The 15,605-nt window shown below is 39.2% G+C and overlaps 2 protein-coding genes across 2 annotated transcripts in view; one reads left to right on the forward strand and one right to left on the reverse strand.

The window, feature by feature from the left end:
• Positions 1 to 416: 416 nt before the first annotated feature.
• LOC132692955 (uncharacterized) lies at positions 417 to 2,537 on the reverse strand. The gene is made up of 4 exons (XM_081795431.1): positions 2,533 to 2,537; positions 1,947 to 2,429; positions 1,249 to 1,874; positions 417 to 928 (listed from the first exon to the last, which is right to left on the reverse strand). The coding sequence occupies exons 1-4, from the start codon at positions 2,535 to 2,537 to the stop codon at positions 816 to 818; spliced, it is 1,227 nt and encodes a 408-aa protein (XP_081651557.1). The 3' UTR covers positions 417 to 815.
• GALNTL6 (polypeptide N-acetylgalactosaminyltransferase like 6) overlaps positions 1,336 to 15,605 on the forward strand; it is a 1,203,008-nt gene continuing 1,188,738 nt past the window's right edge. The window contains exons 1-3 of the mRNA XM_078445606.2: positions 1,336 to 1,446; positions 1,912 to 2,263; positions 2,657 to 2,966. Coding sequence (XP_078301732.2) covers positions 2,829 to 2,966 — 138 coding nt within the window. The 5' untranslated portion in view covers positions 1,336 to 1,446; positions 1,912 to 2,263; positions 2,657 to 2,828. The remainder of the gene's footprint in view (positions 1,447 to 1,911; positions 2,264 to 2,656; positions 2,967 to 15,605) is intronic.

Genomic DNA, 15,605 nt, shown 5'->3' on the forward strand with positions numbered 1-15,605 from the left:
TAATAACTTTAACTTTAATTGTTAATTGTTAAATAAGGCAGAAAATATCCAATATACTTAACTAAATCTCCAAAAATCTTTCCTTGAAGACCAAGCACTCCAGTAAAATCTCTCCAGGCTACATGGCTTCTCAGAATTCATATTAATATGCTTCAGAACTCCACTTGCTAAGAGAGAAAAAGGTTAGAAAATAATGCAGAATACAAAAGGCAGTGTGTGTGTGTGTGTGTGTGTGTGTGTGTGCGCGCGCGCGCGCGCATGTAAGGGTGGTGAAGAATTAAGCCCCTTGCTCTCTGGATTCTTGCATTTGTCTAAAACTGAAGGGTAATTGGTCTTTATATAAAGGGCATATTTAAAACCAGTTATTAAATGTGTTTATGTACTCTTGAAATGCAAGTGATTCACAAAGACAAATATTGCAGCACAAAGCTTTATTCATGCAGTCATACTGCCAACATATATTGTTCAAATACATTTTAAAATTATGTGAGGAGTTGAAGGCATAACTCTTCATCCTCACATCAGTGTCTTTCTCAAGTGAGAAAGGGATAGAGAGAGTGGAAGTGGGAGGCAGAGGGAGGGGGTGGAGAAGAGAGAGGGAGCGCGCGAAAGAGATGAAGAAGAGAGGAAGGAAAGAAGAGAGAAAATACCAAAAAGCCGTTCTAGGGCCCACAGTCTCATCTATCCCAAGTATGTGGGCATCACATCTAGCTGGTAACAAAGAGCTGGCCATGGCGTTTCTTTTTGGTTCGAGACAAGGCTGATACAGGGGGCACTACATGCATGCATGTCGCCTCAGCTAAGCCCCCATTCCTTCAGGAGTTACGAGCTCCGGACCCCAAGAGTGGCCGGTGCACGTTGCTAGGCACGCAGGTGTCTTGCAGAGGCTGCCCAGGTTCGTCGTGCGCGCTCGGGGGCGTTGGTGCATCTATACGTTGGGGAGAGGGAGGAGTCCCTTCTGCCAGAGGCTTACCTCGATCCCCACATTTTCCGGTTATCATGGGAGGAGTGTGCGAGGTCAGAGGGACAGGTAGCCCTTGCAGTGATTAAGCGCGCTCAGTGCGGAGGAGCAGGGCGGGGCAGGAGCGGGGTGGCACTGCCAAATCTTAACGGGGCCCCGGGTGTTTGCAGACCCAAGTATAGCGCCCTTGGTCTCCACGGAGTCGCTCCAGAAGCTGCTGCCTGAGAACCCCGAACCTCAGCTCCGCGTCGCTTCGGGATCCTCTTCATCCTCTCCCCACCGCGTACCTGGCCTGAGCGGCGGGACACGTGCCCAGGAAGCCCCTCTCGGCGGGACCGGCCCCTCCAGGGTTCGCCTCTGCCTCCTGCCGCCGCCGCCGCCGCGTCCCGGCTCGCCGCGCTCCCGCCCGCACCATGGACGAATCGGGGTAAACCCGCGAGCGCCGGCGACTTCTCCTCCGGAGTCTCTGGCCTGGCACCTCTGGGGTGAGATGAGTGGGGGAGCTGGTATCTCTGCCGGTGTGAGGTCGGCCCGAGCAGCCCAGGGCGAGCAAGAGCGGCTCCGCGGAGGCTGGGAGCCGCAAGTCCGCGTCCCGCGGCGTCTTCGCCCTCCTCTTCTTGCCCGCGCCAGGGTTTGTTTATATAGGATCTGGAAGCTGGGCGGAATTGCCCACCCCCTGCCGGCGGCCCGCCCTCCCCTCCCGGGCTCGGGCTCCCGCACGTGGTCGGCACCGGCAGCGTCTCGGCGGAAGGCAGGCGCCAGCGAGCGCGGAGCGGCCAGCCCGGAGCTAGCGCGGCGCTGCTTCGCCTGCGGCTCGCCCTCCCCGGCGCCCTCGCCCACCGCCCGGCCCGGCGCAGACTCGGCTTCGCCGGCCTCCGTCCCCTTCGCGGGAGGGGACGCGCAAAACACCGCCCTTCAGGTGCTCGTGATGTTTCTCTGGGTTCTTTCAGTTGCCGGAAAAGAATGGTAACATGAACAGCGGAGCGTGAGAGCGTCACGCGGGAAGGGGAAGAGATTGATGGGCAGAGCGCTCACTTCGCGGAAGAGCACGTTCCCGGGGCTGCGCGAGGCGAAGCGGCGCGGCGCCTCCACTCCCTGGCTGGACTCCGCTGACATCTGTAGCCTCCCTTCCAGCAGGCTCCCCGCTCGCCAGCCGCCGCCTGCCGAGGACAGTTGAGACCGCGCGTGAGCATCCAGGAGTTTGTGGACCTCCATCCGAACAGGAGTTGTGTTCCGGAGTCCCTGGATCCGCGTGGAGCCCGCCAGCACGCTGGCTTCGGAGGGAGTTGAACTTGAGTTCAGGTGGGTTACCCCAGGGGGAGCACAGCAGGAGGTGTTCGGGGAAGACGAGGAAGGTGATGTTCCAATGTCAAAAGCGGACACTTTTCTACCTGACGCTTGCTGGGGCTGAGCCGCTTCCTCCCACGCAGTTCCCGCTACTGACCCGCTCTTCCCCAACCCTCCCTCACTAAGGGAGGGGAAAACACCAAAACTCCTGTGTTCTTACGTATCTAGCATGCCATATATAGACTTTCATAATTTAGGATTATGTGTGCAATCATCCTGTTTACTCCATTGCTTTATATTAAGGGAGGCTTAATGATTTCCTCAGTCAAGTCATTTACTTCTAAGCCAATAGATAATGCCTTCGTCATAGTTTTCTGGGGGGAAAGTAACTGTGCGTTTGTTCTGCAGATGCCCAACTCCCTCTGAATCGTGCAGACTGGTGCTGAGCACGCAACAAAAGTTTTTAGCTTCTCCTCAGTTTCTGGTGCTTCGCAGGGGAGAGGAAAGGACTTTGGCATTAAACACAAGAACCAGTCAGGGAGCCATCTCCTTTAACTTTTCTTCTCTGTTATCATTTGCAATGAAGAGGAAACAGAAGAGATTTCTGCAGATGACTTTGTTATTCATGGTGGCTTTAATTTTCCTGCCCAATATTGGTCTCTGGTCTCTGTACAAGGATAAGCACCTGGTGAAATCTACAGAACCCGGGGAGCAGCAGGTAAGTGCCATCTGGAGAAAGATCACAGGAGGATTGGTAAGGCGTGCAACTCGCGGGGACACAAGGAAGCAAGCGTGGGGTCGCCTTGGCTTTTCTCCCAAGTCTTTGCAGAGCTGATATTACAAGACTAGAGACTTTGGGATTCAAGTAAGTAGTCTTAAGATCGCAATCAATGACATGGGTGAAATGTAAAATAAACTAGAAAAGAAGGCCAAGAGAGGTCAACAGGAAGAGAAGACAGTCTTTCTCACTTGGTCTTTACGTTGATTTTGAGGTGGATGAAAGGGAACTGCTAATTTGTGGGATGTGAAAGTGGGTTTGGTACAAGTTCAGTCACAGGGGTTTGTTGCTGCTTTTCATCTGGTTTGGGTATCTATATTAAAGTGAACCGGGCTAATTAAATCATTAAACTTGTGAAGTAGGTCTCAAAAAACAAGCTACAATTTTCTGTATTTTTGGTTATAGTTTTTGCTTAGCAACAGCTTTTTACTCTGTGGAAACTTAAAGTCTCTGTTTTTTCTCCTCTGTTGCTAAGGTGGTGGGTTTGGGTATACAGGCAGAGTTATTAAGTGTCCGTTCAGTTTTACAACCTGGTGATAACACTTTGTTGCTAAAAGCTTTCCTTCATATCTGAAACACCGCGGTGGTATGCTTTGTTTTTACACAGAATGCAGTCTGTTAGTATGTGCATCACTCATGACTTAACAGTGATCAAAATAACTATCTTTTTCAGTGAGTAATAATGCAAAATAACCTTTACAAAATGTTGATAAGTAATATTGTTGAATCTCTTGTTTATCAAATATAACAGCTTCTGTAATTAAACTTTTAACAATAGAATGCAGCCTTCTTTGTGGTTTTGATGCAACACTTTTTAAAGAAGTCTTAATGGATCACCTCAGAATATTAATATTCTTAATTTCAAGGGTCATCACCCATGTACATTATGTACCTTCCACATATACACTGTGTTTAAATGAAAGTACATTTGTGGACAATAGCAATATATAAATGGTAATTAAATATTGGTTCTTATACTTAACAAAGTTTAATCTTTTGCACAGTGAGTGGTTAGTTGTGAAATACGTGGAAGTAATCTGATTTTTCATTTTGACACGTACTCATTACCAGTCTTTAAACTTTAAAGGTAACTAGTTGTCTGTGGACTTTTGGTGGATTGGAATTTTGAGGAAAAATGTTGACATGTTTTCATTTAGTGGTCGATCTGTATCATCCCTTCTATACGGATATAACTTTGATTTGAAGTATATTGTTTTGTTATTGCAGTGAAAAAAAAAGAAGATGGGCACTTTGAATGTGAAACTTTTTTTTTTTCTATTTAGATCACCTTTTTCTCCAATCCTTGATATGAAACAAGATTCTATTAATGTTAGTAATTAATACCTATTATGTGAAATTTCTATTTCAAAATAGTTAAACTAACGAAAGCAAAATGATTTTTCCCTGAATTTTGCTAACTCAATTAACAATAACCAGCTGAAATATTTGCTGTATAGCTAACATAAAACTCTAATTAATCTTATTAATGAGATCTTTACAACTTTCACACTGGCTCTTACTGATTTTGACTCTTAATGAGAAATGTGTCCAATGGCATTAAAAAATGAAATATGCCAAATCAACTCTCTGACTTATAATTTCCAAAGGGGTTTCCTTGTTTCTGGTTCTTCTGTGATACTTAATGATATTAGGTAATACTTAATATTAGGTAATGATACTTAATATTAGGTAATAAATTAATGAGTGTGAAAGGCATAGGGTGGCAAGAGAAGGGGCTGTTTCTCAAAGTTTCCTATACTGCGTGGTTAAATAACTGATGCGTATCTGGTGACATTCCAGTTTAACCATCCCATGTGAAAGTTTTGAAACCGAGAATAAAGATAGACAGTAATATGCCATAAAATGAATGTCAGTCACATACTTTAGTAGTTTTTAACCTGAGAGTTTTAAAAAGTAATATTTCCTTATAGAAACAAAATTTAAAAGGTAGAAATTATCACTTACTGAAAGAAATCATTGTAAAACAGAAAAAGATAGGCTTTTCTTGGTTTTATTCCATTATTAAATATAATTGGAAAGAAAATTAGGATAGTTGACATCATTATACAAGTATTGGATAAGAGTTAAGTCATATGTATGTATATGTGATACGTATACATACACACTCGACCAAATAAAAAGTGACTTGCAGTGATGAATTAACATGGCTAATATTGTGAAATAATATTTTGCTAATGTATCTATAAATCAATATTACTAAGTCCGCCAAACACCCAGGTTTCCAACTGAAGCATGTAATTTGACTATTGGGTAATGTGTTATTTAAATTTAGCAATTTGTTCTAAAAAGACTATTTCATGGTTAATTGCTAAAATGTTCTTCAAAAGCCATCTTTTACTATATTTATCACTAAGTTGTAAAATCATGAGGGTAGGGATAATGTGCTGATTGAGGCATTGACAGCAGTAAGTACTGAAGCTATTCAAAACAAGTCACGTGCCCACGTGAGCAGTCTATTTTTAAAGTACTTATGTGTAAAACAGCAGTTCTGGTTCTAAGTGTGATGTGCCGGTCACGAGAACTGAAAACCTTTACTGTTTTAAATAGTTTAATTATTACAATGACCTGCAGGGAAATAATTTATGGGAATTGAAAATCATAGGATGGCTAATACTTTTTAAATTCTTCTAATTTGTATTTTATCAGAGCACATCACTAACGGTTTGTCTGTCTATGCAGTATGAAATGTATTTATAAGATAAACTGAGACAAAGTGAGGGTAAACAGAAAATGCTGATGGAAACTATATATTAATTTTCATTCTAAACTAAAGTTTAGTACTTTCCACATTTTTTTCTCACTTTTATACTATTACAAGTTAATTGTATTTATTGTCATTTCACGTTTTGAATAATATTTAGGATAATTCCCATAATATTTGAACATTGGCTCCATCTATGGTGTGGAAAAGAGAAAAAATATGAAATAAAAATTCCCAGATTATTCCTCTAAAAGTTTTTTTTTTCTCTTTTCTCTCACATGACCAAAGGGGATTGAAAAAATAATGTTAATAAGGCAATAATTAAAATGCAGATTTTATTGTTTGGGCTCTGCAAAGTTGGAATCAAGTTACTGAAATTAATTTTTATGCTTTTGACTTTTTTAAGGTTTTAGAAAAATTTAAAAATATATTGTGGTTTTGGTTTATATTTATCAATAATGATTGTCATGTTATTTTCAGTTGAATTTGTCACTTTTTTGCTGTTATTGGGATGATAGAATTATTTCCTTTATTTTCTTTAGAAATACATACATTTATTAAAAATAATCTATTGATAATGCATATGATATTTAGTTGAGGATGATTGTCATATGATTAATGTGTAGTAATTCTTCATTTCACTTTTCCTTAAAATTTGAATTGCAACTCCTCTGGTTTCAGCTGCATTTAAATTAAAGTTATATATTTAGATCATAATTAAGCTGTGCATTAGGGTGATACATAGAACAAAACAATGTTTTAGAGCAAAACTACTTCATCCAGCATTGTGCCTTTCTTCCTAATTGCTTATACAAAATAAGTAAAAAAAAAAAAAATTACCCCCCAAACACTTTTTTCCCAAATACATTAAAAAGTTTAATTAAAAAAAGTAGCTGTAATTTAGCAACAAAGTTACAGATGATATGACTTGCAGAAATAATACAAGAATGTTCAGAATATGAAAAAGATTTTGCAATATTTTTGTAAATTATTTTTGAAATTAAACAACTAGAGTCAGAATTCCTGAATTTTAAAGCAGACATTTTTTCAGAATTATTCAGAATGATTTTAGAAACTTATGTTTGCCCTAGATTTTTTTTACCACATTGAAAAATAAAACCAAAACCAAAAACTAGATGCTCAAGTCACTTTTAAACTATGGAACCTTCTCATTTCTTGTACTTCAGAATCCCAGGTGGTGAAATAGGGCTAATCATGCTTGCCACTTCAGGTATGTGAAGTCCTGAGCTCACATCCTGGGCATGGAAAGTACTGTGTGGTAATATTTTGTTTGTAGTCAGAGCCACATGTAAGTTGTCCATGACAGATGTGGGACTTCACCTTCATTAAAAAACAAATGACAAAACAAAACCTCTCCTGAAAGATTGCTCAGCATCTTTGACCAACTCTTCTAATGTTAATTTGCACCACACTTCGAAGGGATTCTTTCTTTTGGCTAAGAACATCCTTTTTTCCTGTGGCATTTTAAACCTGTTGTATGATGTGAAGATGTCAGATAATTGATAGTGTATGCAGGCTGCCTTGCTTTCCTTTGTCATGCTGATCACTAAAGCTGTAGAGTGTGTCTGTGTTTCTTTTCCAGCAAACACCTCAGATATTGGAAGAGCTAACTAAGGACAGGCGAGAAAATTTAAGGTTTTCCATCTTCCTGCACTCAGGATTATCAATACACTAGATATAAAATGATGCATTAGTTTGAGCCACACTGCTCTTAATTAGCGAAAATGTAGTGTTTTAAATTAGGATTTTAAAGGACCTTTTCTTGAATTTATGGAAAATCCATTCTGACTCGCTACAGGATCGCACCACACAGACCACTGTAACAAGTGTCTTAATTATTTGCTGTGACCTCGTAGATCGCAACATGATTAGTTCATCACCTTGCCTCCTGGGAGACTGTGTGAAACACAGTCTTCTGTTCACAATCTGGTAAAAAATTAGATAGGTTTTTCTCCTGTTCATTGCTGTGTTGGATAAGTTGTGCTGAATCAATTAGCCTCTTGTAAATTTCTTTTTTTTTTTTTAAATTTTTTTTTTAATTCTATAAAAGAAACCAAGTCAAGAGTGGAATGTAGGGAAAAGGGTAAGGAAGTTTGGGTGCTTAAGTAGCATATAGAAGAGAATTGAGGTTTTTTTGTTTTTTTTTTAAGTTTTGTCAGGAGTGGCTACCACCTTTAGGGAAATTTGCAACTGTGTCTCTGCTTGTAACATTTTTATACAGATCAAAGTCAGCTAAGGTACATCAAGAATAACCTAAAGGAGCGGATACAGATTAAATTCAGAAAAGACCTCAGGCAGGTGTAAGTAGGGTCTGGAAGCCCACAAGGTTGTGCTTTGTCTCAGCAGTCACTCATTTCTCATTTGCTTGGCTTACTGATGATGGAGAGGTGAGCACTGGATACTTTCGATTCTTTTTTTCTTTAATTTTTTTTAATCTTTATTTATTTTTGAGAGAGAGAGAGAGAGAGAGAGCGCGAGCGGGGGGGAGGAACAGAAAGAGGGAGACAGAATGTGAAGCAGGCTTCAGGCTCTGAGGCTGACAGCACAGAGGCTCGCTCGGAGCTGGAACTCACAAACCGTGAGATCATGACCTGAGCCAAAGTCGGACGCTTAACCGACTGAGCCATACAGGCGCCCCTGGGTACTTTCAGTTCTTAAAACTGTCTGACAGGACCATGTTGTTCTTCTCTTTACTTCATGTTCACATGTATTTACACAAGTACCTTTACAGAATCAAAGGTGCAAATGTGCCACGAAATAGGAGGTGCTCAGGATGATAGTAAAGGTAAAGACATACTCATAAACTGGATACTTGTTCTCCATATGAAGCTAACAATTCCTAAATTATCTCAATGTAGTTGTAATTCTTGAAGGGACGATGACAACAACAACAACAAAATAAAAACTATTGTTCCACTGAGGATATATAGACACACACATACTTATATGTATACTGGGTTTATTTAAGGGTTGTAAAGAAGACACGGCATCCACGAATGTTCAAGAACATGCTTACCACCACTATTCGTCACTAATATGCTGATGTCTGTTACTATCAAACTCCAGCTTGGGTGGCCAGAAGGAGGGTGAAAAAATAAAGGTGTATTTAGGGCTAAAGGCAAATCACATGAATGTTTTCTCCAACTCTTCTACTTCTAGTGTGATGGGGGAAAATGTGGGCTGGAGTAGCCGTACTTTCAAAGTATTCATTTCACTTATTCATTTAGCAACACATATCCACATACATCGCCTCATTTATAAGGAAAAAAATCCCCCCAACTGCTTCATTTTCTGCAGTTTTTTTCACTTACTTTTGTAACTTTATGCTTTTTCCATTGCTTTGAATCCATGAGAAAGCTGTTAGTCAACCGAGTTGGAAGCATCATTTAAATCATTATCAGTATAATGCTAGGAAGACATGGAGAGAAATAAAGAAAGTGCCTCTGTGTCTAGAAGTACTTACATTCGTTTTGCAAGTGTGACACTCATAGCAAGGATTTAGCCTTGTTAGAGTTGCATGGATTATGAACAGGGTGATCTGTTGGGTATCTGGTAATAGAATCAACCCTGTCATGGGTGCCATAGAGGATGGCGGTGGCTCTCAGCTGCCTGGTGCAAGGAGTGCTGGTGTCTCAATGAGGGCTGAGAAGGCTAATCTTAAATTTATTGCCAATTACTCATTGAATGTTATTTTCAGTACTCGAAGTCTAGAAAGCCAGAGACGGGATATTTTATTACAAATCATTTTGAACTGTTTTATCATAATAAAAATGAAGGCATCGTCAGGGCCGCCACCCAAGTTTGAGTAAGTTGGGCTTTCCTTTTCCCATATTTTTGGCATATCTCCTCAGCAAAAGAATCCAACTGAACTTAATTTTAGGAGAAATATCAGAATTTCCATACTGGCTTGTTCTCCTTCAATACGTAAGGACGGTGGCTCTGGCACCGAGTTGTCAGGGTTCAGATTCTGGTTCCAGCACTTCGCCCTCGGTGGGGTTCAGCGTCACTGATCTTCTCCAAATCAGTTTTCTCTGAAGTCAACTGGGAATGACAGTACTTTTCTTGCAGTGTTCCAGTGAGGACCAATGCTTGGTATCTGGAACAGTAGGCAATAAGGGTTAATGAATATAGATTATTGTTACACATAGTGTGATCATTTATAAGCAATCATTGCCTTTAGCAAGGAAATTAGTGTTTGTTCAACAAATATTTACAGATGGTTTTTCTTCTCAAGGTGATGTTAAGAGAGCACAGCAGCACAATGAATATGATACAGGACTGTCATTGATGTGTTAAATCTGGAAAGGAGGGACTGTTCACATGAATAAGGTCTAGAAAATAAAAGGGCTTTTTCTTTGTAATTTTTTTGTTCCAATGCTTAAGGACAGGTTGTTAATTTTATTTTTCATATAATCATTTATTGCAAAAAATGACTAGATTTTTTGGTATATTGCATTCAAAGTTATTAAAAAATTGAAGCATTTAATAGAAGAGATTTTTGTAAGTAATAATTCTTTGTAGTGACCCCTTTCATTTCCCATAACAGATAAAGCCCATGCCTCACATCGAGGCATTTTGTTTTCTCTACATTAATTACAAACAAGAATCAGAGAACTACTTTTGTTGTTTAAATCTTGGTCATGAGAGAGATTGAATTATTCTGAAGAAAAAAAATTAAAAGGAGAATAGAAGCTATCAAAATCATGAAGCCACTGTACAGAATTTATTATTCCCTTCCATGGAATTAGGAGACACAGAGAAAGCATATTGTATGTGCCTGTTTTTAATTTTCTAAATAGAAAATTGGTGAGGTAAAATTTATAATCATGAAACAAAGAAACGAGCACCAAATGGTAGAATTTTCTGTATGTTTCACGGGCATGTAGAGAAGGGAGAGAATGATAGGTTGGTCTCTGAACCCACTAGACAGGGCTTCATTCCTCTAGGAGGAGAATACAGACCTGCATCTTTTTACCAAAATTAGACAGGGTTGGGATGAGGCTGAGGGAAGGGCAGATACTTCAGTTTCTAATGTTGGGCTCACCACTTACCAAAGTATATCATCTTGGGCAAGTCACTTAACATTGTTGAACCTCAGGACTTCATATGTTAACACAGATATTATCTCATAAAAACATGGCAGAGAAAACCAATTGGATTAATATATGTAAATTGCCTGATGCATAGTAAATACTCAAGGGAAGCTAAACAAACAGCATTGCTACCTTTTTCTCAGTTTTTAGAATATTCATTGAAAGTAGTGAGTAAGCTTAATATTGGGCACACCCAGTAAAAATATAATAAAATATAAAAACCTATCCCTGTTAATTTATCATTGATAAAATAGATGTTTATTGGCTATGTGCACGATACTGTGCTACTCCCTGTGGCAAGTAAGTGATTAAGAGATAAATCTGTTTTCAATTAGCTCACAATCTGCTATTAAGAAAAGGCATGCACACACCCATAATTTAGGGATGGATTAAATTGTTTTATAAGAAATACATGTTTCAGTTATATATAGTTTAGAAGACATAGAGAAATGTCAGTTATTGTGTGATACTTATGTGGTCCTGATTGTTTCCTGCACATTTACTGATTTAATCTTTCAACAATTCATTGAGATAGGTTCTTCTGAATGGCTCAATACACAGTTACATAAGGCACAAAGACAGAATTTGAGTCTATGCACTCTGGATTCATAAAAAGAAAAATGATGAACAGTGTTAACAGTCACATAATTTAAGGCAAGTGAGGACTTTGAAGAAGTGACTGGGATTGATAGTCCCTGATACTGTCTTCATTGTAGTTACACACAATGATAGAGGTAGGAACAAAATTGTAAACGGTTAAATGATAACACTAAGCCTACAACTAAAATATTTTATAGGACAGAGAATAAGTATCGTTGGGGCTAGCATTGATACAAACAGCTGAATGTAGGGTCCTGGTTGACAGGAAACAAGAGAAGCCAGAAGAAGGCTGATGCCGTGGGAGGGTGAGGGGCCAGTCCCCAAGGACAATGAAGATAGATGAAAACAGAGCAGAAGGAGAGAAGCTGAAAAGGTTGTTAGGATCTGAAAGGTAAATATAGAACCTGTGCTTGTTATTGGCAGAGAAGTCTGAGATTTTTCCTATTACAAGTTTCCTGCTAATTTGGAAAAGTAATTGAACATTTGTGAAATGTTCTGCAAAGTGAGAAAGGGTATAATATAAATACATATCTATAATATCTAGATAGATGATAGTTAATTAGATGTTTATCATAGTATATGTAATCCTATAATAAAGATCGAAGACTGTAATACTGAATGGGAATGTCAAGAAACCGCGTAGCTGCCTGGTCAATAAGGCAGCAGTGCACCTGTCAAAATAAATGCAGGCAATGAACAGATGTGCAAAGCAAAATAAAAAAAAAGCAATTGGTTAAGAATACATAGTGGGATGGGGCAGTGGAGGAATATTTATAACAAGGATAAGGAGATAGTGGTATTCAATTGCCAAGAATTTCAAGATAGTAGATGAATAATAAAAGTAATGAAATCATTATGATCCAAACATTAGAGTACAAGCAAGAATAAAAGACAACATATTAATAATGAAAGTTAAAGCAACATTTATTTATAATTTCTTACCATGTGCCAGACACCATGTTAAGCTGTTCTTAAATAGTCACAGCAAATTCATGATACATGGAATATTACTATCCTATAGGCAAAAGTGAAGAGATTTTTCAAAATTTGTGAAGATCTTACAGTGATTATTAATATTGAAGTGTTGGACTGTCTAGGATTTACCATGTAACGTAACTACATTGGACATATCCTGGACCATAGCAACACAAGAAAGTATACATTAACTCAGCAATATAAGGAAATATACACAGCGGCTAAGGGCTTGGATATGAGAGCCAGGCTGCCTGGTTTCAATTCCAACTCTGTTATTTGCTACCTGGGACAAGTTGCTTATCTTTTCTGGATCTTAGATTTGCCATTTCTAAGATGGGTATAAAAAGTAGTGCCTATTTGATTGAATCGATATATGGGTTAAATAGGTTAATGTGCTCAAAATGTTTGGGAAACTGGATTGCACATAGCAAGCCATTTTAGTATTAGCTATTATCTTTTAGAATTCTAGGGAATTGAGATGAGATAAAAAAGAAGGAAAAGTATGTTCTTACACCATTTCTTTCATAGACCCATCATGAGGGTATATAAAAATCTGCATTAAAAAATGTTCAGAGTACCTTTAACTTCTTTAACTTCTTTTCGTGTGTGTGTGTGTGTGTGTGTGTGTGTGTGTGTGTGTGTTGTTTGTGTGTTTGTTTTACTTATAGTAGCCCATATGGAAATAATATAGCATTTAGTTTAAAAGTTTTTCTAACTTTAAGCAAGGGCTCACATAGTCATACATGTCAGAAGCAAACTAAATTTCAACAGAGAATTTAGTTCTTTCCCGCATATGCAATCAGCACAAATGCTGTTATGGTGACCTTTCCCCTCATATTTTTTTTTTTTTGTACTGTTTTCTTCACATGGTGTTGATTTCTCAATGTGTATTTTGCCCTCAAGGAATAAAAACTATCTTATAAATTATGTCATTAAGTCTGAACTTCCATAAAGGATTATCTAAAAATGTCTTCAGGGCTGAATAGTTTATTTTATTATTTTATATAACTTGAATTTTAACATTATTGTTCTGGTTGCTTCTGAATGATGCTGTTTGAGCCCGGAGTAGAGAACTTGACAAAGGAAATGCTATCTCACTCCTAGTGCATCAGAGAAAAGAACTGGTTGAAAAGACAGAGGAATAGAAAGCTGTAGAAAACTCCGTGGTGAGGGGAGGTGAAAATGCTCTCATTCCCTAGCTGAGTGAATTTTATCATTTATTTAGGTAGCCTAACAGAAGGGTGTCAGATTAACAACTATGTAATGGGATTGTTTCCCCCTCTTGACTTCTACAGAAACTTTCAATTTTTCTTTCACCAACTAAAGGAAATTACATTTTCTGCATGATCCTTAGCATTTTTAGGCAGAGATCTTGAGTCCTAATATATGAAATATGGAGGGAAAGATAAGCATCAGAGAGGCCAAAGGGATACTATTCAAGGACGGGTAGAAATACAAACTACTTTATCATGTTGCCCCCGTCTTCCCTCCTTTTTTCCTGCTCAGAGCCCATTGTCCTCCCTTTTTCCTTTAACATTTTCCTTAAAGAAAAATTTCAAGTGGAAATCGATTTGATCAATTATTGGCCCTATGAATAGACGAAAGACTTCAAACTCAAAAAGCTTGAGTCTTTTGCAGTATATTAAAAAAAAAAGGTTGTATTGAACCTAACTGCATTTTCAATTATTGAAATGTGTATGATGTGAGAAATAGTTTTTAACTCAAGGCTTCTGCTGTTGATCTGTGTTGCTGTCGTTTTGTTTGTAATCCTGGGAGCTGACACCTTATTTCATACTGTGCCATCAGAAGGTAAACATTGCTTAGTTGTGTCACCTCAAGGGAGACGATCTTGCGTAAGTTAAAAATAAAAACTTGCACAATGAAGCCAAAACTACCTCTCTATGCTTTCCCACTCAGCACTTTTTCCCATTTTCTAAAGCTGCTTTTCCCAACCTTCTCGTCTGTTGTCAAATCTCCCTTGCCACCACCTCTGTTATCATGCTCCGTAGATAGCCTGGCCTCATTCTTCACTGACAGCATAGTATTTTCATACTAGGAGAACCAAGACTTCATGCCATAAAATCAGGAAAATTACTTGCAGTTATTTCCCAGGTCTCTACTTGCCTCCTGTTACTGTGGAAAAATGCCCCTTGTTTTAGGATACATAAGGACTGTTTACCCAGACTGTAGACCACAACATTTTGTTAGGAATTTCACATTGACTTGTTGTGTTTTTGTTTTGTTCTTTTTTTCTCATTCACTGATTTTTAGTCTTTTCCTTTCTGATCCATCCTTCACATCAATATTTAAACTTTCTCAGATTTCTCTCACTATTGGAGGAGTGCAGGGAGCAAGAGAAAAGCATAGACATCACCCCCCCTGCCACACACCCCTTTAACTACTGCCTTGTGTCTCTCCTCTTAACCACAAAACTTGATGCGTCTCCTTCCTGACTTTCTGCTTCTGTGTTCCTTGGGCTGATTCCAACTCCTCTAATCTGCAGTAGCTCCTATCCGGCCTTGTCACTGGTAGTTAATTCCAGAAACACTTCTCATTAGTCATACTACTTGCTAGAGTTTAACTAAACTCTCTTACCTGATACAATCAGAGTAAGGAGACTTAAAAGAGAGAAGAGGTTGGAAAAAGCAGCTTTGGGAAACAAGCAAGAAGGCTGAATAGGAACACGTACACTGATTCTTTACTGGTACTTTAGGCTTCACCGTGCAAACTCCCCTTTTAATTCTTCTATCCCCGTGGTCCCTCCCAGCCATCACCTGTGCACAGTCACATTGACCAGTGTCTTTATAGACTCCTACTTCTTTTCCTTAAAATGCTATTTTCTTGGGGTTCTCTGCAGTTACATCTTGTCTGCATTCTCGGCAGAAGGGTGTGGGGGAAGGGACAATTCACCCAGCCCCTCGTAATTGCACCTATTGAATTTAAATGGATGGCTCCCACATTACTATGTCTAATTTGCCTTTCCCTCTATGCACATGATCCACACTCCACACACCAATCTGAAATCTAGAAACATGTTTTAAACCTTAAATGTCTGCAATGAAATCCATCTTTTCTCTGCCACTCCCTGAATTGGCTCTCCCTGTGTGTCTCTTATCTAAATGAAGTACACCATCATCTATTCGGGTTTTCAGTACAGTTGGTACCTTC

This window comes from Panthera onca, chromosome B1 (genome assembly GCF_046562875.1).
Source record: "Panthera onca isolate mPanOnc1 chromosome B1, mPanOnc1 haplotype 2, whole genome shotgun sequence".
NCBI lineage: Eukaryota > Metazoa > Chordata > Mammalia > Carnivora > Felidae > Panthera > Panthera onca.